Source organism: Procambarus clarkii, chromosome 31 (genome assembly GCF_040958095.1).
Source record: "Procambarus clarkii isolate CNS0578487 chromosome 31, FALCON_Pclarkii_2.0, whole genome shotgun sequence".
In the NCBI taxonomy this organism is placed as follows: Eukaryota; Metazoa; Arthropoda; class Malacostraca; order Decapoda; family Cambaridae; genus Procambarus; species Procambarus clarkii.
The window spans coordinates 28,583,878-28,605,217 of NC_091180.1; the positions used below are offsets into that span (position 1 = coordinate 28,583,878).

A 21,340-nucleotide genomic window follows, 5' to 3' on the forward strand; every position below is an offset into this window, starting at 1 on the left:
GACGGTCCAGGATGATGTGCTGGACGGTCCAAGAAGGACCGAAACGTCGTCGTTTGATCAACTTCTGATGCGTGATTTGGACGTCGTGTAGGAACTGTAGCACTAAAGTAGGTGGTTGGGCAGCACCGTGCCTGGTGGTGGGGCAGCGAGCCGTCAGTCAGTGGCGGGTGCTGTAGTGGCCCTGGTGGCCCTCTCACCGCGGCTGCCAGTGCCATCATTAGAGGATAATCACCTGGTGCTGAGTGCCATCGTTATAAATAATGACTTGTTGTGTCTTGGAACATTTGCCGTATTTGAGGAATGTGTAAGTGTTTACCTGCTTGATACCTGCTTGATGGGGTTCTGGGAGCTCTTCTACTCCCCAAGCCCGGCCCGAGGCCAGACTTGCCTTGTGAGAGTTTGGTCCACCAGGCTGTTGCTTGGGGCGGCCCGCAGGCCCACATACCCACCACAGATGCTTGCTGGGTTAACTTACTGGTAGATATATGCCCTTGTCCGCTCTCCTCAACACTGTACTCACCTGGTTCTGTGTGGGGGGGGGGGGGGACCAGGAAGACGGCCCAACCGTCACTGGCAAATGGCTCAAATAATCATTGCTTACCAATAAGAGCGTCGCTGGGCAGCAACAAGACGCCAACCCTCCGGTGGGAGGTAAGGTCGTAATTCCGAGGCAGAGCAATGTATGGTGGGGCCATGTGGAGGGGTGGAGGTGGGCGTGTGTGGGCGTGGGGGAGGGGGTGTGGGCGTGGGGGGGGGGGAGGAGAGTGACAATCCCGTGAGGTGCAGCGCCTCCTCCTCGCCATCACCCTGATTACCACTACACACAACACACTCTCACCTATTGTACCGCCGCGGGTACCACGGTGGTGGTGGTACAGCAGGGTGGTGGTGGTACAGCAGGGTGGTGGTGGTACAGCAGGGGTGGTGGTGGTACAGCAGGGTGGTGGTGGTACAGCAGGGTGGTGGTGGTACAGCAGGGGTGGTGGTGGTACAGCAGGGTGGTGGTGGTACAGCAGGGTGGTGGTGGTACAGCAGGGTGGTGGTGGTACAGCAGGGTGGTGGTGGTACAGCAGGGGTGGTGGTGGTACAGCAGGGTGGTGGTGGTACTGCAGGGTGGTGGTGGTACAGCAGGGGTGGTGGTGGTACAGCAGGGTGGTGGTGGTACAGCAGGGGTGGTGGTGGTACAGCAGGGGTGGTGGTGGTACAGCAGGGGGGTGGTGGTACAGCAGGGGGGGTGGTGGTACAGCAGGGGGGGTGGTGGTGGTACAGCAGGGGGGGTGGTGGTACAGCAGGGGGGGTGGTGGTACAGCAGGGGGGGTGGTGGTACAGCAGGGGGGGTGGTGGTACAGCAGGGGGGGTGGTGGTGGTACAGCAGGGGTGGTGGAGGTACAGCAGGGGTGGTGGAGGTACAGCATGGGTGGTGGTGGTACAGCAGGGGTGGTGGTGGTACAGCAGGGGTGGTGGTGGTACAGCAGGGGTGGTGGTGGTACAGCAGGGGTGGTGGTGGTACAGCAGGGGTGGTGGTGGTACAGCAGGGGGGGTGGTGGTACAGCAGGGGTGGTGGTGGTACAGCAGGGGTGGTGGTGGTACAGCAGGGGTGGTGGTGGTACAGCAAGGGTGGTGGTGGTACAGCAGGGGGGGGTGGTACAGCAGGGGGGGTGGTGGTGGTACAGCAGGGGGGGTGGTGGTGGTACAGCAGGGGGGGTGGTGGTGGTACAGCAGGGGTGGTGGTGGTACAGCAGGGGTGGTGGTGGTGGTACAGCAGGGGTGGTGGTGGTGGTACAGCAGGGGTGGTGGTGTTACAGCAGGGGTGGTGGTACAGCAGGGGTGGTGGTGTTACAGCAGGGGTGGTGGTGGAGGTACAGCAGGGGTGGTGGTGTTACAGCAGGGGTGGTGGTGTTACAGCAGGGGTGGTGGTGGAGGTACAGCAGGGGTGGTGGTGTTACAGCAGGGGTGGTGGTGGTACAGCAGGGGTGGTGGTGGTGGTACAGCAGGGGTGGTGGTGGAGGTACAGCAGGGGTGGTGGAGGTACAGCAGGGGTGGTGGTGTTACAGCAGGGGTGGTGGAGGTACAGCAGGGGTGGTGGTGTTACAGCAGGGGTGGTGGAGGTACAGCAGGGGTGGTGGTGTTACAGCAGGGGTGGTGGAGGTACAGCAGGGGTGGTGGTGTTACAGCAGGGGTGGTGGTGGAGGTACAGCAGGGGTGGTGGTGTTACAGCAGGGGTGGTGGTGTTACAGCAGGGGTGGTGGTGGAGGTACAGCAGGGGTGGTGGTGTTACAGCAGGGGTGGTGGTGGTACAGCAGGGGTGGTGGTGGTGGTACAGCAGGGGTGGTGGTGGAGGTACAGCAGGGGTGGTGGAGGTACAGCAGGGGTGGTGGTGTTACAGCAGGGGTGGTGGAGGTACAGCAGGGGTGGTGGTGTTACAGCAGGGGTGGTGGAGGTACAGCAGGGGTGGTGGTGTTACAGCAGGGGTGGTGGAGGTACAGCAGGGGTGGTGGTGTTACAGCAGGGGTGGTGGAGGTACAGCAGGGGTGGTGGTGTTACAGCAGGGGTGGTGGTGGTACAGCAGGGGTGGTGGTGGAGGTACAGCAGGGGTGGTGGAGGTACAGCAGGGGTGGTGGTGTTACAGCAGGGGTGGTGGAGGTACAGCAGGGGTGGTGGAGGTACAGCAGGGGTGGTGGTGTTACAGCAGGGGTGGTGGTGGAGGTACAGCAGGGGTGGTGGTGGTACAGCAGGGGTGGTGGTGGTACAGCAGGGGTGGTGGTGTTACAGCAGGGGTGGTGGTGGTACAGCAGGGGGGTGGTGGTACAGCAGGGGTGGTGGTGGTACAGCAGGGGTGGTGGTGGAGGTACAGCAGGGGTGGTGGTGTTACAGCAGGGGTGGTGGTGGAGGTACAGCAGGGGTGGTGGTGGAGGTACAGCAGGGGTGGTGGTGGAGGTACAGCAGGGGTGGTGGTGTTACAGCAGGGTGGTGGTGGTACAGCAGGGGTGGTGGTGGTACAGCAGGGGTGGTGGTGGTGGTACAGCAGGGGTGGTGGTGGTGGTACAGCAGGGGTGGTGGTGGTACAGCAGGGGTGGTGGTGGTACAGCAGGGGTGGTGGTGGTACAGCAGGGGTGGTGGTGGTACAGCAGGGGTGGTGGTGGTACAGCAGGGGGGGTGGTGGTGGTACAGCAGGGGTGGTGGTGGTACAGCAGGGGTGGTGGTGGTACAGCAGGGGTGGTGGTGGTGGTACAGCAGGGGTGGTGGTGGTACAGCAGGGGTGGTGGTGGTACAGCAGGGGTGGTGGAGGTACAGCAGGGGTGGTGGTGGTGGTACAGCAGGGGTGGTGGTGGTACAGCAGGGGTGGTGGTGGTACAGCAGGGGTGGTGGTGTTACAGCAGGGGTGGTGGTGGAGGTACAGCAGGGGTGGTGGAGGTACAGCAGGGGTGGTGGTGTTACAGCAGGGGTGGTGGTGGAGGTACAGCAGGGGTGGTGGTGTTACAGCAGGGGTGGTGGTGGAGGTACAGCAGGGGTGGTGGTGTTACAGCAGGGGTGGTGGTGGAGGTACAGCAGGGGTAGTGGAGGTACAGCAGGGGTGGTGGTGGAGGTACAGCAGGGGTAGTGGAGGTACAGCAGGGGTGGTGGTGGAGGTACAGCAGGGGTGGTGGTGTTACAGCAGGGGTGGTGGTGGAGGTACAGCAGGGGTGGTGGTGTTACAGCAGGGGTGGTGGTGGAGGTACAGCAGGGGTAGTGGAGGTACAGCAGGGGTGGTGGTGGAGGTACAGCAGGGGTAGTGGAGGTACAGCAGGGGTGGTGGTGGAGGTACAGCAGGGGTGGTGGTGTTACAGCAGGGGTAGTGGAGGTACAGCAGGGGTGGTGGTGGTGGTACAGCAGGGGGGGTGGTGGTGGTACAGCAGAGGTGGTGGTGGTACAGCAAGGGTGGTGGTGGAGGTACAGCAGAGGTGGTGGTGGTACAGCAGGGGTGGTGGTGGAGGTACAGCAGGGGTGGTGGTGGTACAGCAAGAGTGGTGGTGGAGGTACAGCAGAGGTGGTGGTGGTACAGCAAGGGTGGTGGTGGAGGTACAGCAGAGGTGGTGGTGGTACAGCAAGGGTGGTGGTGGTGGTACAGCAAGGGTGGTGGTGGTGGTACAGCAAGGGTGGTGGTGGAGGTACAGCAGGGGTGGTGGTGGAGGTACAGCATGGTTTAAACTCATCACTTTCATTCAATCAGGTGTAGATTTACTCTCTTTCTTGACTCACCTGGTTGTGCTCATTTGGGCACTCGGTTTCCACCTGTGTCCCTTATTTCCTGTTCTTCCCTGTCAATTCCTCTGAGAATTTTGTAGGTGGTGATCATGTCTTCCCTTACTCTTTTGTCTTCCTGGAACGTGAGTCAGGAGTTGATGCACTGTACCTCTATCGGTCGGGTGTAGATTTGCAGTATTCCTTCCATTCAGGTGTAGATTTACATTGCTTCTGTCAGTCAGGTGTAGAGTAAAATTTTGTATTTTTCAGTCAGGTGTATATAAAAAAATGCTTCCTTCAGGTTGGTCTTCATTTACAGTATCTTTGAGTCAGGTGTGTGAGTCAGGTGTATGAGTCAGGTGTGTGAGTCAGGTGTATGAGTCAGGTGTGTGAGTCAGGTGTATGAGTCAGGTGTATGAACCAGGTGTGTGAGCCAGGTGTATGAGTCAGGTGTATGAGTCAGGCGCTTGAGTCAGGTGTATGAACCAGGTGTGTGAGCCAGTTGTATGAGTCAGGTGTGTGTCAGGTGTATGAGTCAGGTGTGTGAGTCAGGTGTATGAGTCAGGTGTGTGAGTCAGGTGTGTGTGAGTCAGGTGTATGAGTCTGGTGTGTGAGTCAGGTGTATGAATGAGTGAGGTGTGTGAGTCAGGTGTATGAGTCAGGTGTGTGAGCCAAGTGTATGAGTCAGGTGTGTGAGTCAGGTGTGTGTTACAGTGAGGGATCACTACTACAGGACAAACTTGGGCCTCACTACAGCAAGTAATCTCACTGAGAGCTGCGAGAATGTTCACCTGTTTCCTAAAAAGAGCAACAAAATCCTCTCTCCCAAAGATTGGTGCAATCAGCCTTGATTTAGGGAGAAAATCCCGAGGAAAGAATTAATTTTGGACTGGAAGACGGCGCCAAGAACCCGGTCTACGTCTTCAGAAAAGTAATCATCTAGAAGAAAAATTATTGGAAAATGCAGAAAAAAAAACTTGGTGTTGTTAAGGGGTGGCCCATCTTGGGGAGACTTGGCCCGTCTTGGAGAGATGTGGCCCGTCTTGGGGAGACGTGGCCCGTCTTGGGGAGACGTGGCCCGTCTTGGGGAGACGTGGCCCGTCTTGGGGAGACATGACCCGTCTTGGAGAGATGTGACCCGTCTTGGGGAGACTTGGCCCGTTTTGGGGAGACGTGGCCCGTCTTGGGGAGATGTGACCCGTCTTGGGGAGACGTGGCCCGTCTTGGAGAGGGCTGTAGGGAATTAAACTACTAATACAACTATATAGCACTTGGAACGTGTCAGGATAAGGATTAGGGATGGGACGGAGGGAGGGGGGGAAGGAATGGTAGCCCAACCACTTGGACGGTCGGGGATTGAACGCCGACCTGCATGACGCGAGACCATCGCTCTACCGTCCAGCCCAAGTGTAGATCGTCTGAGGAAGGAGTGAACAGTCTGGCAGAAGTCAGGTAATTAAGATGTGGCTCTAGCACAGGCTCAACAACCCTTCAACACCTGTGACCTAACAAGGCATTCTGAACACCCGCCTCGCCTCCTCTTAAGTAAGGTCGAGTCTCTTAATCACATTTGACACTGAGATGCCCCACAGGAGCCTTAAGATGCCGAGGAAACTGTAGGGTGCATCATAATACCTGGTACTCTAGCACGACCCTCGTTAATGATGAGGTGGTTGACATCTCCCAGTAGTTAGTGGTGCCATAGTGGTACCATAGTGGTGCCATATTGGTGCCATAGTGGTGCCATATTGGTGCCATAGTGGTGTCATAGTGGTGCCATATTGGTGTCATAGTGGTGTCATAGTGGTGCCATAGTGGTGTCATAGTGGTGCCATAGTGGTGCCATAATGGTGCCATAATGGTGCCATCGTGGTGCCATAGTGGTGCCATAGTGGTGCCATAGTGGTGCCATAGTGGTGCCATATTGGTGCCATAGTGGTGCCATAGTGGTGCCATAGTGGTGCCATAGTGGTGCCATAGTGGTGCCATAGTGGTGCCATAGGGGTGCCATAGTGGTGCCATCGTGGTGCCATAGTGGTGCCATAGTGGTGTCATAGTGGTGCCATAGTGGTGCCATAGGGGTGCCATAGTGGTGCCATCGTGGTGCCAGGTCTTGTCAGGAGGCTTAAGATGACCGTATATTATTTATATCTGCATTATAACATTCAACATTTAGAAAGTGTCGACGTGATCACATATTGATGTTGTTATGTTATTGATGATGAGTGTGGGTGTCCAACATGTGCCGTGACCCCCTGTGACCCCCCTCTGACCCCACCTACCATGGGGTCCCAGACTGACCCCAGGACCCCGAGTTCACTCCGGTGTTGTCCTTCATGTCTGTCATTCATCGCCTTTCACCATATGTGATTTTTGAGTCCATGTCTGGTGTTGCTGGGTGTGGTGGTGGTAGTTGTGGTGATGGTGTGGTGGTGGTAGTTGTGGTGATGGTGTGGTGGTGGTAGTTGTGGTGATGGTGTGGTGGTGGTAGTTGTGGTGATGGTGTGGTGGTGGTAGTTGTGGTGATGGTGTGGTGGTGGTAGTTGTGGTGATGGTGTGGTGGTGGTAGTTGTGGTGATGGTGTGGTGGTGGTAGTTGTGGTGATGGTGTGGTGGTGGTAGTTGTGGTGATGGTGTGGTGGTGGTAGTTGTGGTGATGGTGTGGTGGTGGTAGTTGTGGTGATGGTGTGGTGGTGGTAGTTGTGGTGATGGTGTGGTGGTGGTAGTTGTGGTGATGGTGTGGTGGTGGTAGTTGTGGTGATGGTGTGGTGGTGGTAGTTGTGGTGATGGTGTGGTGGTGGTAGTTGTGGTGATGGTGTGGTGGTGGTAGTTGTGGTGATGGTGTGGTGGTGGTAGTTGTGGTGATGGTGTGGTGGTGGTAGTTGTGGTGATGGTGTGGTGGTGGTAGTTGTGGTGATGGTGTGGTGGTGGTAGTTGTGGTGATGGTGTGGTGGTGGTAGTTGTGGTGATGGTGTGGTGGTGGTAGTTGTGGTGATGGGGGGTAGCTGTGGTGGTAGTTGTGGTGGTATTTATGGTGGTACTTATGTAATAGTTCTTACCTAACAGTGTCTATGTGTGGGAGTGAGGTCTAGCGCTTCATGCCCCGCCTTCTACCCTCACTGTACCTGTTATAATTGAATTATTTTGATGCTCAAATTCTTTGTTTAATCTGCCCTTAAAGTTGTGGATGGAGGTGGCTTCCACGACTTCTTCTTTCAGTGCATTCCACTAGTTGACCTCCCGTACAGGGTACGAGTATTTCCTCACATTCCTTCAGCTCATGTGTGCTTCCAGCGTCCACCTGTGTCCTCTTGTCCTACTTTCTCTCAATTTAAAGAGGTTATCCTTGTCCACCTTATCTCGTCTATCCCCCTCAGTATCTTGTTTGTTGTGATCATATCCACTCTGTTCCTTCTATCCTCTATGGTTGTAAGATTTAGTTCCATTAGCCAATCCTCGTAGCTTAAGCCTCTCTTAGCTGTGACACCAACCTTGGTGCAAAGCTTTGTACTTGTTAGTTATAGCGTTATGCTTCACAGGGTCTGGACTCCATGTTGTTGTTTATTTCAGTATTGGTCTAACAGATGTTGTGTAGATTGACTTGAAGGAGTCTTGATTTAGGTGTCTAAACAATATTTCTATATTTGTCAGCGTCTCATATGCTGCCGATGATATCTTGTTTATGTGTGCCTCTGGTGTTAGTGTTGGAATTACATCCACTCTGAAATCTTTTACATTTTTCGATTCCTGTAGCTGCCTCCCCTTATGATATAGATGCATTCTGGTCTCCTCTCTCTCACTTCCCATCTTCATTACTTTACACTTGTTGGGATTTTAAGTTGGGACACATTCTGGGGAGATTTCCCGCTTCTAGTTTTTCATTAAAACTTTTAGATAACAGGTTATAAAAGTACTTGTGCAGCCTCCTTCAGCACCCATGGTGAGATTTGGTCTGGCCTTATTGATTTTGTTACATCTAATTCCTCTAGACGTTTTCTTACCTATGCTACAGTGACTATAAGTCATCCATTGTTTCTTCTGACCTTTCCTCTCACAACCTTATTCTCCACACTGCTTCTACTGTAAAGACCTGAAATATTTTATCGAGTTCTCACATACCTCACTATCATTTTCTGAGAGAATTCCCGCACGTCTCCCCAACCTGAGAACACGGTCTGGCACTGTTGTATTCCTCCATATATGGCTACAGTCCTCAGCTTTTGCAATAATATTATTTTCAAACTGCCTCTCAGCTTCTCTCCTTACTCAGGTGTATTATCTTATGGTTCTCTTTAGTGCCTCTCTCTTGTTCTCTCTTCCTTGTTCTCTCTACTTTTCCAGGTTTTTTGTTCTTTTTTTGTTTAAGCTTCGCTGCATTGTCTGTTGAACCAAGGGTGTAGCAGTCCTCGTGGCGTAGTGGTAAGACACTCACCTGGTGTTTCGCGAGCGCTTTGTCCTGGGTTCGCATCCTGGCCGGGGAGGATTGACTGGGCGCCAATTATTAACTGTAGCCTCTATTTACTTAACAGTAAAATGGGTACCTGGTTGTTAAACGATTTGGCGGGTCGTATTCCAGGGACCATAGGATTAAGGACCTGCCCGAAACGCTACTCGTGCTGGTGGCTGTACAAGAATGAAGAACTCTTGTATATATAAATAAATAAATAAGTAAATAAATACAAAATTAGACTTGTCTCGTCCACTTCCTTCTTGAGAAGTGTGAAGAGTTCCGGTGCATCACCACAACGTCCAGTCTTCCCTTCCATGTCTCTTTCCCACTGGATGTCACACAGAAGGTCCCTGGTGACTACGGGGTCACCATAGTCCGTGCTACTTTACTTTATGTTCCAAGTAGCGAATCTTAAACACCAACAACAACAACAAGAACAAGTCCCTGGTCGTGCCCACATCTGTGATCTCTCTTCTTCTTCAACAGGTTTATTTGTGTAACCAACTCCTTTACCTCCACTGTGGTGTACTGGAGGTACACCACAGTACACCACAGTACACCACCACAACAATGGTTGTGGTGGTGTACCCTGTACTTATCTTTTTATGTTGCTAAGTATGTGAGTCAACAAGTGGTATAGTACAATGTTGGTAGATGATAACGGGAGTGAAGAGTGTTGATGAGTGTGTGTTCTTCCCTCAGACGACCATGTCTGCCGTGGTGTTCAGCTCCAGCGAGAAGCACATCCTGGCGGCGGCGGCCATTGTGTGCGGGGTGATGGCGGCGCTCCTGGTGGCCGCCACCGTCCTCTTCTTCCTCCGTCGACACGCTAAGTCTAAGGCCAAGCTGCAGGGACTCACTGCTCACGACACTGAAGCCTCCAAGGACTATCAGGTAAGGTTCCCTCACCCATCTGGCGGATGCTCTAGGCCCTCACCCCGAAGGGGAAGGGGGGGAGGTACCGCCAGGGAAGGCCCTCGTCCGAAAGGGGGGTTACGCGTAGATTAGAACCTCTCTCTAAATTAAGGGTTTACCAATTAAGAGCATAACGACATAGAAGCCTCCAAGGAGTAGCAGGTAAAACCCAAGCCTCAAGGAAGCCGCCACTAATCAACTTCCTCATCACCAAGAAGCCCACAAAAATGACCCGCGATCACCTTGAAATGATTACCATAAGTGAGGCCAACTGGGTGTCCGGAGCTCTCTGGTCCACCGTGATGACGGCGCCGCCTCCTCCTCCCACCACCGCACTCCTCCACACTCCGCACTCCTCCACACTCCGCACTCTCCGGCGCCCCTCTCACACTCCACCAACTCTCTCCTCAACACTCTACAACCAACACCTATACTGACATTTTCTCTTTAATAAAAATCGCATAAACGTGGCTTGGAAGATCCTGTATAATTTTATATATATATGTCGTACCTAGTAGCCAGAACGCACTTCTCGGCCTACTATGTAAGGCCCGATTTGCCTAATAGGCCAAGTTTTCCAGAATTTAGGTATTTTTCTATTTTTTTTCTTATGAAATTATAAATCTGTCTATTTCATTGTGTATAAGTTATTTTTTTTTAAATTTGAGTTAAAACTAACGTAGATATATGACCGAACCTAACCAACCCTACCTAACCTAACCTAACCTATCTTAACCTAACCTAACCTAACCTAACCAACCCCTACCTAACCTAACCTAACCTATCTTAACCTAACCTAACCAACCCTACCTAACCTAACCTAACCTAACCTAACCTAACCAACCCTACCTAACCTAACCTATCTTAACCTTAACTAAACTAACACAACTAAGTCAATAAATTATGTTCCTAATATAATATAATAATAATAATTCCAATAAACTAATTGGAAACAATTTATTGAAAATAAAGAAAATCACTCGGTCTATTAGGCAAATCGGGCCTTGCATAGTAGGCCGAGAAGTGCGTTCAGGCTACTAGGTACGACATATATATATATATATATATATATATATATATATATATATATATATATATATATATATATATATATATGGGAAGTACCACCTCTGATTGTGTTTGAAGGGACCCTCAGCCTCGAAGAAGATGATATGCGACACCCGGAGGAGCGATGAGGCCGGTTCCGCCCCCCCCCCCCACCTTGTATATTGTAATGGTTCTATTTTATTGAAGCTTTAGTACGGGGGAAGGTATCAGATATATGAATTAATTAGTATCCGTGCATTAATTACCAAGAATTCAATAAGAGTCGTTAACATCGGGGTAATGATATGATGATAGTGCGGTGAGTCGAGAGGCTGGCTGAGTGGCTCAACTCTCCACCTGCTCACAGTTGAGTAGGTTCGACACTCGTTGTCGACACACACACGCCAACTGCAAATTTCTGATGGCGGAAACAAATGGGCAGAGTTTCTTTTACCCTGATACCCCCTGTTCCCTAGCAGTGAATAGCTACCTGGGAGTTAGACAGCTGCTACGGGCTGCCTCCACGGGGAGTGAAAAAAAAAGTTGATTGATTAACAGTTGAGAGGCGGGCCGAAAGAACCAGAGCTCAACCCCCGCAAGCAAAACCAGGTGAATACACACACACACGGGAAGAAAGAAGGAGAGCGAGCACGTGAGGGAGAGGAGGTGGGAGGGAGGGAGGGAGAGTGTGGGAGGGAGAGAGTAGGAGGGAGGACCTGGGATACACCCGCCAGCATTGCTTGCTTTGATGGCGCGTCGAGGCGTGTATCCGTGCCAATTATTCGATAAGCCAAAGGCAAGACAGGTCCTCGATCACCACCCCGCAACCCAGACCAATTATCGGCCCTGGAATCGCTCAGTCCAGCTCGGCATACTTCCAAGTCCAACCCAATATGAGGCATACGTCCAGCCCAATATGCCGGCCGCCTTCCTTGTATTGCATGTGTCTTTCGGTTACACTAATCTGGTTCTCTTTGACAGCGGATAAAATGCTCTCAACACAGGGAAGAGCGTTATTATGGACTTTTTTTTTGTCAAGTAGACGAGTGTGTGACCGGTGAGTGTTGGAGGCGGTTCCCGGTATTGTCGGTGGTGGTGGTAGAGGTGGTGGTGGTGGTGGTAGAGCCTGGTGGTAGTGTGGTGGTGGTGGTGGTGGAGCCTGGTGGTAGTGTGGTGGTGGTGGTGGTGGAGCCTGGTGGTAGTGTGGTGGTGGTGGTGGTGGAGCCTGGTGGTAGTGTGGTGGTGGTGGTGGTGGAGCCTGGTGGTAGTGTGGTGGTGGTGGTGGTAGAGCCTGGTGGTAGTGTGGTGGTGGTGGTGGTGGAGCCTGGTGGTAGTGTGGTGGTGGTGGTGGTGGAGCCTGGTGGTAGTGTGGTGGTGGTGGTGGAGCCTGGTGGTAGTGTGGTGGTGGTGGTGGTGGAGCCTGGTGGTAGTGTGGTGGTGGTGGTGGTAGAGCCTGGTGGTAGTGTGGTGGTGGTGGTGGTGGAGCCTGGTGGTAGTGTGGTGGTGGTGGTGGTAGAGCCTGGTGGTAGTGTGGTGGTGGTGGTGGTGGAGCCTGGTGGTAGTGTGGTGGTGGTGGTGGTGGTGGAGCCTGGTGGTAGTGTGGTGGTGGTGGTGGTGGAGCCTGGTGGTAGTGTGGTGGTAGTGTGGTGGTGGTGGTGGTAGTGTGGTGGTGGTGGTGGTGGTGGAGCCTGGTGGTAGTGTGGTGGTAGTGTGGTGGTGGTGGTGGTAGTGTGGTGGTGGTGGTGGTGGTGGAGCCTGGTGGTAGTGTGGTGGTGGTGGTGGTGGAGCCTGGTGGTAGTGTGGTGGTGGTGGTGGTGGAGCCTGGTGGTAGTGTGGTGGTGGTGGTGGTGGAGCCTGGTGGTAGTGTGGTGGTGGTGGTAGAGCCTGGTGGTAGTGTGGTGGTGGTGGTGGTGGAGCCTGGTGGTAGTGTGGTGGTGGTGGTGGTGGAGCCTGGTGGTAGTGTGGTGGTGGTGGTGGAGCCTGGTGGTAGTGTGGTGGTGGTGGTGGTGGTGGTGGTGGTGGTGGAGCCTGGTGGTAGTGTTGTGGTGGTGGTGGTGGTGGAGCCTGGTGGTAGTGTGGTGGTGGTGGTGGTAGAGCCTGGTGGTAGTGTGGTGGTGGTGGTGGTGGAGCCTGGTGGTAGTGTGGTGGTGGTGGTGGTGGTGGAGCCTGGTGGTAGTGTGGTGGTGGTGGTGGTGGAGCCTGGTGGTAGTGTGGTGGTGGTGGTGGTGGTGGAGCCTGGTGGTAGTGTGGTGGTGGTGGTGGTGGAGCCTGGTGGTAGTGTGGTGGTGGTGGTGGTGGTGGTGGTAGAGGTGGTGGTGAAGGAACTCATGGAACTTACTTATCGAGCCCGTCCTCAGAGCAAATTTATTACACGCTTCTCCTCAAACAACTCTAGATATTTGTGATGGTCTAAAAACATATTACAGTGCCATTAATAGTCTACATGTAAACTGGCAAGTGAACCTTTGTTCTAAACAGAGATTATTCTAAAGTTATAATTTTATTATATTACAAATCATTGGTTCAAAATATAAAACGTATATGCTCAAAGCGTTTTATTTAAAGAATGTGGTCTTCTGTAAACGGTATTCTCGGTACACTCAAATAGTTTTCGAATTCCATAGTTCACATTAACGTCAGTAATATACCGTATTAACGTAGCCGAATGGAACCTAACCTTAACCTAACCATGGATAGAGAGTAGATAATAGTATTAATTATGTATTCGTTCTCAATCCAGTCTCGTGAGCTGATCTCCCTGAGTAGTAGTATATCTGTGTCTAATGGGAGTGAGGTCAAGCTCTTTATGACCCGCTTACTAGTCTATTGTATTTCATGTGTTATAATTTAACTATTCTGACTTTCGAATGCTTCTTAAGTCGTGGATGGAGGTGGCTTCCACACCTTCTTTCAGAGTATTCCACTTGTTAAACACTCCTACAAGGTACGAGTATTTCTTTACATTTATTTTACTCAATTGCATTTCCAGCTTCCTCTTATGTCCTACTTTCTCTCACTTTAAAGAGGATGTCCATGTCCACCATGTCGTCCCCCTTAGAATCTTGTATGTAGCGATCATGTCTCCTTTTGTTTCTTCTCCTCTCTAAGGTTATGAGGTTTAATTTCCCTAACCTGTTATCATAACTAGTGCTGGCTCCTGCCAACACCTGGCTCCTGCCAACACCTGGCTCCTGCCAACACCTGGCCCCTGCCAACACCTGGCTCCTGCCAACACCTGGCTCCTGCCAACACCTGGCCCTGACATGCACCTGCTCCCTAACAACACCTGGCCCCTGCCAACACCTGGCCTTGACATGCACCTGACCCCTGCCAACACCAGGCCCTGACATGCACCTGCTCCCTGCCAACACCAGGCCCTGACATGCACCTGCTCCCTGCCAACACCAGGCCCTGACATGCACCTGCTCCCTGCCAACACCTGGCCCCTGACAACCTGGAGGCAGCGACAACAACACCTCCCCAGCCCTGGTGCCTCCTACCTCACCACAATAGCCCTCAGCCAGTGGCGGCCAACAAAAGTGCCGAGTGCCTCTGTGTTTTAGCTCTCGTCATGTGAGCTCTGCTGCTAATTAGATGCCAATCACATTTCCAGGTCAGCATACAGGCGCTGGATTAATTAGGCTGTATTGTCCCGACTCCAGTCCTTACCCCGAGATGCTGGTCTCGCACCTGGGGCCGCCGCCCCCCCGCCTCGCTCCACACCTGGGACCGCCGCCCCCTCTCCTCGCTCCACACCTGACCCCCTTATCACCTTAGCTCTTCTATAACCCCACTGCTTTTATATCATTAAATTACAGCTATTCATGCCCGTGCCATCTCTTGGGTGGCTTAATCTTCATCAATCTATATCACAAATAATTGTGTGTGTGTGTGTGAGTGTGTGTGTGTGTGTGTGTGTGTGTGTGTGTGTGTGTGTGTGTGTGTGTGTGTGTGTGTGTGTGTGTGTGTGTGTGTGTGTGTGTGTGTGTGTAATATTAGTGTTGTGAAACCATCCTGGGTGTGTGCGCATGATAGAGTGGGCACTTTCCCTTTGGATCGCGACACTGAGGCGCTGAAACAGATAACCGGCTGATGTTCCGTCTCAGGTCTGTCTTCGGTGTTCTTGGCTTAGCGCTTTCAGGAACTTTGTGTGCACATTTACCCCAGGCGCCTGTATGCACCAACCTGTCCCAGGCCTCTGTGGCGCCAACCTGTCCCAGGCCTCTGTGGCACCAACCTGTCCCAGGTCTCTGTGGCGCCAACCTGTCCCAGGCCTCTGTGGCACCAACCTGTCCCAGGCCTCTGTGGCACCAACCTGTCCCAGGCCTCTGTGGCACCAACCTGTTCCAGGTCTCTGTGGCACCAACCTGTCCCAGGCCTCTGTGGCACCAACCTGTCCCAGGCCTCTGTGGCACCAACCTGTCCCAGGCCTCTGTGGCACCAACCTGTCCCAGGCCTCTGTGGCGCCAACCTGTTCCAGGTCTCTGTGGCACCAACCTGTCCCAGGCCTCTGTGGCACCAACCTGTCCCAGGCCTCTGTGGCGCCAACCTGTCCCAGGCCTCTGTGGCACCAACCTGTCCCAGGCCTCTGTGGCGCCAACCTGTCCCAGGCCTCTGTGGCACCAACCTGTCCCAGGCCTCTGTGGCGCCAACCTGTCCCAGGCCTCTGTGGCACCAACCTGTCCCAGGCCTCTGTGGCGCCAACCTGTCCCAGGCCTCTGTGGCACCAACCTGTCCCAGGCCTCTGTGGCACCAACCTGTCCCAGGCCTCTGTGGCACCAACCTGTCCCAGGCCTCTGTGGCACCAACCTGTCCCAGGCCTCTGTGGCGCCAACCTGTCCCAGGCCTCTGTGGCGCCAACCTGTCCCAGGCCTCTGTGGCGCCAACCTGTCCCAGGCCTCTGTGGCGCCAACCTGTCCCAGGCCTCTGTGGCACCAACCTGTCCCAGGCCTCTGTGGCACCAACCTGTCCCAGGCCTCTGTGGCACCAACCTGTCCCAGGCCTCTGTGGCGCCAACCTGTCCCAGGCCTCTGTGGCGCCAACCTGTCCCAGGCCTCTGTGGCACCAACCTGTCCCAGGTCTCTGTGGCACCAACCTGTCCCAGGCCTCTGTGGCACCAACCTGTCCCAGGCCTCTGTGGCGCCAACCTGTCCCAGGCCTCTGTGGCACCAACCTGTCCCAGGCCTCTGTGGCACCAACCTGTCCCAGGCCTCTGTGGCACCAACCTGTCCCAGGCCTCTGTGGCGCCAACCTGTCCCAGGCCTCTGTGGCACCAACCTGTCCCAGGCCTCTGTGGCACCAACCTGTCCCAGGCCTCTGTGGCACCAACCTGTCCCAGGCCTCTGTGGCGCCAACCTGTCCCAGGCCTCCGTGGCGCCAACCTGTCCCAGGCCTCTGTGGCGCCAACCTGTCCCAGGCCTCTGTGGCGCCAACCTGTCCTAGGGCTCTATAATTACTGGTTCCCGCCTCGTGTGTAGTGATGTGTCCTCCAGTGGTTCCTGTGGTCGCCTCTCCTCTCCACCTTAGGTCTTTCTTGTACGCCTCATGAAATCACACGACATGTTCCTCACACGACTGTTTGCATCTTTAGTGAGAGAGTTCCTCTTTCTTTCGTCAGCCTGACTCGTTGTCCGTCTCTCCTAGCTCCTATCCTGCTCTCATAGCCCTTCCGTGGCCGATATTCTTATTCTCACTTACTGCTTTCTCCTTATAATTTATTTTTATGTTGGTGAGCCGGATGACATGGTCTCTTACTGTTGTTGTGCTGCTAATATGACCATTCCGGAGCTTCGTTTGCTCCTGAGCCTTCACCGCTACGTTGTTTACATCCTGGGCCTCACCCGCCTCCCTGGCTCTCAGGTATTCACTTCAGGCGAGCGTTAGTCTCTATGTTGTGGTCTGTGTCGTGTTCTGTGTACTTTGTCCGTGTTAGGTTGATGTGGTGGTGTTGTCAGCGGTGTGTGATGAGGCGTCCGTGTGTGTGTTCTCTCCCTCCTCCCCGTCTTCTGGGGGTGAACTGCTCCCTCACACCTCCACACTTCCTCCCCATCACTTCCATTATCTCATTTCTTGTCTTCCCCCTGTCATTTGCTCTCTCATTACTCTCCTCGCACCCTTGTTACTATACTTATTGCTCCTCCCCCTCCCCCTCCCCCTCCCCCTCCCCCTCCCAGTACCTGAACAATATCCACCGAGTCATCATCTCGAAAGGGAAAAAGCGAACAAATCGGACTCAGGATGATGAAAATCTCGACAATTTGTAGCCCCGAAAGTTACCAGTCTGCCGCCGGTACCTGGCAGGTGGGCCAGGGCGTCCCGGCCACTACCACACGGCCCTGGGGGCCTGCCGGGTGACCCCGCACACCGGCCAGGTGGCCCTCACGACCCTGGCCGGTGGCCCTCAGGACCCTGGCCTTTGGGCCGAGGACCCTGGCCGGTGGGCCGAGGACCCTGGCAAGTGGGCCGAGGACCCTGGCAGGTGACCCTCAGGACCCTGGCCGGTGGGCCGAGGACCCTGGAGGGCCGGGCCGAGGAGGAGGACGGTGGAGGCATGTGGGAAGCATCCCGTCGTCTTGTGCTTATCGATACCAGGACTCGACCACGGCCAGAAATTCATTACGACGTCCCAAGTCACTCGTCAAAGGAATCGGATCCGGGTTTCATTTACCGGGGGAAAGGAGCGCCTGCTCCGTGTAATGACTGCACAACCACTTTTTGGTGGAGTGGTGAGGGGGGGAGGGGACCCTGGGAGGGAAGGGTGGGAGGGGAGAGAGGAAGGAGGAGAGGGAGGGAGGAGGAGATGCCGGGAAAGTAAGGGAGAGGAGATTAACACTGTTATAACTCCGGAACAAATATTAATCAAAACCTATGTATTGTTAGGCTTACGATCTGGGCTCCGCCACCCGGCAGGAAGAGTCGGCCAGGATGGGCCAGACTCTCCTCTATGACACAACAACGGGTCTCATCCCTTCAACATTTACCACTCTTAGTTTGTCTGCTATCCTTTGGTCAGAGGAGGAGGAGAACCTTAACAGTCCACACCTAACTGCCTCCAGCGTCGTCCCTCGGATAAGGGAGGGGGTGAGGGGGAGTGAGAGGAGACACGGGGGGGGGAGTATTGTTAGAGGAGGGGATAATACGAGAGAGAGGGGACAACGGAGAGAGGGGATGGCACTTATTAATACATGATGGGGGGAGGGGGAGCGACAGGAGGGGGGAGGGGAGAGCCGGGAGGGGGGGGAAGGAAGTACATCACTAGGTGTTAGAGAGGAGCACCAACACCGACCCTCTTCACGCCAGGTGTTCCCAGGTCCACCGCCACTGAGCCACCAGGGGAAATCTTATTAGCAAACATTTGAATGATCAGTATCTAAGGGTTTACACACACCTCCCCCCCCCCTGCTCCTGTCTCCCGTCTTGGCAATACCGGAAACAGTAGAGACAGACAGACAGACAAACAGACAGACAGACAGACAGACAGACAAACAGACAGACAGACAGACAGACAGACAGACAGACAGACAGACAGACAGACAGACAGACAGACAGACAGACAGACAGACAGAGCGATGATTGAGAAAATGTGGTTGGGAGTCACTACATTAGACAACCGACGGTTAGTAAGGCGGGGTCCAAGAGCTAACAGGTCAATCCAGCCATTAGAAACAAATAGTAGAGGAATGTGACCAACAAGACCAGCCGTGATGACGCTGTACATTAACGAAGCCCACTCACACACCTACCAAGGCACACCTGCAACTCAGTGCAGGGGTGGAGAGGGGGGGCTGGGAAGGTAATTATCAGGAGAGAAAGCGCCAAATAATTACCACTATTTAGCCCTTGGAAGGGATGAGGATAAGTATTTAGGATAGGACGGGGGAAAGGAATGGTGCCTTACAACTTGGACGGTCGGGGATTGAACGCCGATTTGCAAGAAACAAGGCCGTCGCTCTACCGTCCAGCCCACGTGTGCTGGGGGTGTGTGCTGTAAATATAAATAAACTGTGAACTATTTAGCAGACTGAGCGCCGCCACACCCACGTCAAGGTGTAAATCAGCAATATTTCCGGGTCCAAGTATAGATAAACACTTCAGTGTCAAGTGAAGAGACACGATTTCCGTCTTTGTTCTTGATACTGGTTAAACGAACAAGAAAATTAAGCAACTCTGAATCAGAAATGCATTTGCATATGACTCGAGTGAGCGTATTGATGAGTGTGTGTGTTGCGGAATCCCTAGTTATCTTAGGGGTTCCGCGCCACACTTATTGAAACACTGCCACTTAACTCTCCGCCCCTCTTCTCCCAGTAGTAATTGGGTACCTGGTTGTTAACCGTTTAGCGGGTCGTGTTCCAGGGGAACTTGTGGGCAAGACTTACCATGAGCTACGGGAAGGGCAAGCTCTCAGCCTGCTAACAGGAGTCGGAAGGCGTCTGCTCCTGTACCCGCCTGCGCCAAGATAATACCATTAAGATAAGAAATATTCTCTTTTGTAACTTGCAAAACAAACGATCGATCGAAGGAAACTTAAAAACTGGCACAGAATATCAATAAAATTCAAAATCTTTTTTTATGCAAATATACCAGAATTATGTATTTACATTATAGAACATAAAGATACAAACAGACAAGTTGTAATAGTTGAAAAATAGGAGCAGGCACCTGTACTGAACACTTGGCATCGATCTTCACCAGATAATATCTGGAGAACTTCACACTCCAGCGACGAGATAATAAAACTGCCAGTGTTGGACACGCATTGATTTCTGAACCGTTTACATGGCTACCGACGGCCTCTTATCTGAGGGTGCCGGTGTGACAAACTGTTCTGGCGAGGGAGAACGAGATACGATATCAGTGTAAAACATCCTTAGTGTATGTAGAGCACTTGACGAAGGGTCTTAAACCACCAGCCCTTACAAGTCGTGACGTCTGGTGTCCCTGAAACCCCCGAGTGGAGCCTGTAGGAGTCTGGAGGAGGCTGGAGGAGCCTGTAGGAGCCTGGAGGAGCCTGTAGGAGTCTGGAGGAGCCTGTAGGAGTCTGGAGGAGCCTGTAGGAGTCTGTAGGAGCCTGGAGGAGCCTGTAGGAGCCTGTAGGAGGCTGTAGGAGCCTGGAGGAGCCTGAAGGAGTCTGGAGGAGCCTGTAGGAGCCTGTAGGAGTCTGGAGGAGCCTGGAGGAGCCTGGAGGAGCCTGGAGGAGCCTGGAGGAGCCTGGAGGAGCCTGTAGGAGTCTGGAGGAGCCTGTAGGAGTCTGGAGGAGCCTGGAGGAGCCTGTAGGAGCCTGTAGGAGTCTGGAGGAGCCTGGAGGAGCCTGTAGGAGCCTGTAGGAGTCTGGAGGAGCCTGGAGGAGCCTGTAGGAGTCTGGAGGAGCCTGGAGGCGCCTGTAGGATCCTGGAGGAGCCTGTAGGAGCCTAGAGGAGTCTGGAGGAGCCTGGAGGAGGTAGTTCTCTACACATACACATATGGCGGGAGTTGTCTGCGGCACACCAACTGCAAATTTCACAGATATTTAAGACAGGGGAAACTAAAGAAGATGGAACACCCCGCGCATTGTTGAAAGCACAAGTAGGTAATTACATTGGCAAAGGGGCGCACACACACGTGCCCCCCACCCCCCCCCCCCACACACACACACACACACACACACACACACACACACACACACACACACACACACACACACACACACACAACTGGTGTACAGATTCAATCAAGATTCAATCAACTGGTGTACAGATTCCAGTAGGCTCAGGAATCTGTACACCAGTTGATTGACAGTTGAGAGGCGGGACCAAAGAGCCAAAGCTCAACCCCCGCAAGCACAAATAGGTGAGTACAAATAGGTGAGTACACACACACACACACACACACACACACACACACACACACACACACACACACACACACACACACACACACACACACACACACACACACACACACAAGAAACTAGACCACTGTAAGCAGGGTCTTGAATTTCCCCTCGCGCGAATTAAATGTGTTTAGAAAGGCTCTACCATTTCTTGCAGTACCCGTTAGTGGGTAGATACTGGTCTGGAAACAGGTTGTTGATTTATGGAACAAATTACCGTGTAACCTAACCCGACGTGCATCGCGGGAGTGTTTCAAGCGTAGGTTAGACATACATATGAATGATTTTGATTAGGTGTAAATTGGGGCTGCCTTGTAAGGGGCCAATATGGCTCCTGCAGTTTCCTCTGTGGTCATGTTAGTCACTCCTGCCACCTGTACACTCCTGAGTGTCCAGTCTTCCCACTGAATCACTCAATTGTCAACCAAACTGAGATTCAGAATGACATAATGTGACAAGGGTTTAATTTAAGTAAGTTATTGAATATTATACTAGGAGCTTACTGGCAAGATAAGCAAAGGTAAGTATTAGGAGTAACACTTCTCTCATGGGTGTTCTGGGACGGCCATGGTCATGGGGGTTGTGACCGCCCCACTGTCACAACGCTCCACACGGTGTTCCACACGGGTGACAATGCTCCACACGGTGTTCCACACGGGTGACAATGCTCCACACCCACCTACAGTAAGCCACACACGAATAATTCCCCCCCCCCACCTTGAACACTTCCTCACATTAATGTCGGTATTGTCAAGCTGACGACGTGTGTGTGTGTGTGTGTGCCTGCAGGAGTTGTGTCGGGCGAGGATGGGCGGGAAGGCGGGTGAGGGCGGG

The 21,340-nt window shown here is 53.4% G+C and overlaps 1 protein-coding gene across 3 annotated transcripts in view; it reads left to right on the plus strand.

The window, feature by feature from the left end:
• Positions 1–21,340, plus strand: part of LOC123758808 (uncharacterized) — a gene marked incomplete at its 3' end in the record, with an annotated part of 252,072 nt that extends 230,732 nt beyond the window's left edge. For all 3 annotated transcript variants that reach the window (XM_069334617.1, XM_069334619.1, XM_069334618.1), the window contains 2 exon segments: positions 9,376–9,567; positions 21,296–21,340. In XM_069334617.1, coding sequence (XP_069190718.1) covers positions 9,376–9,567; positions 21,296–21,340 — 237 coding nt within the window.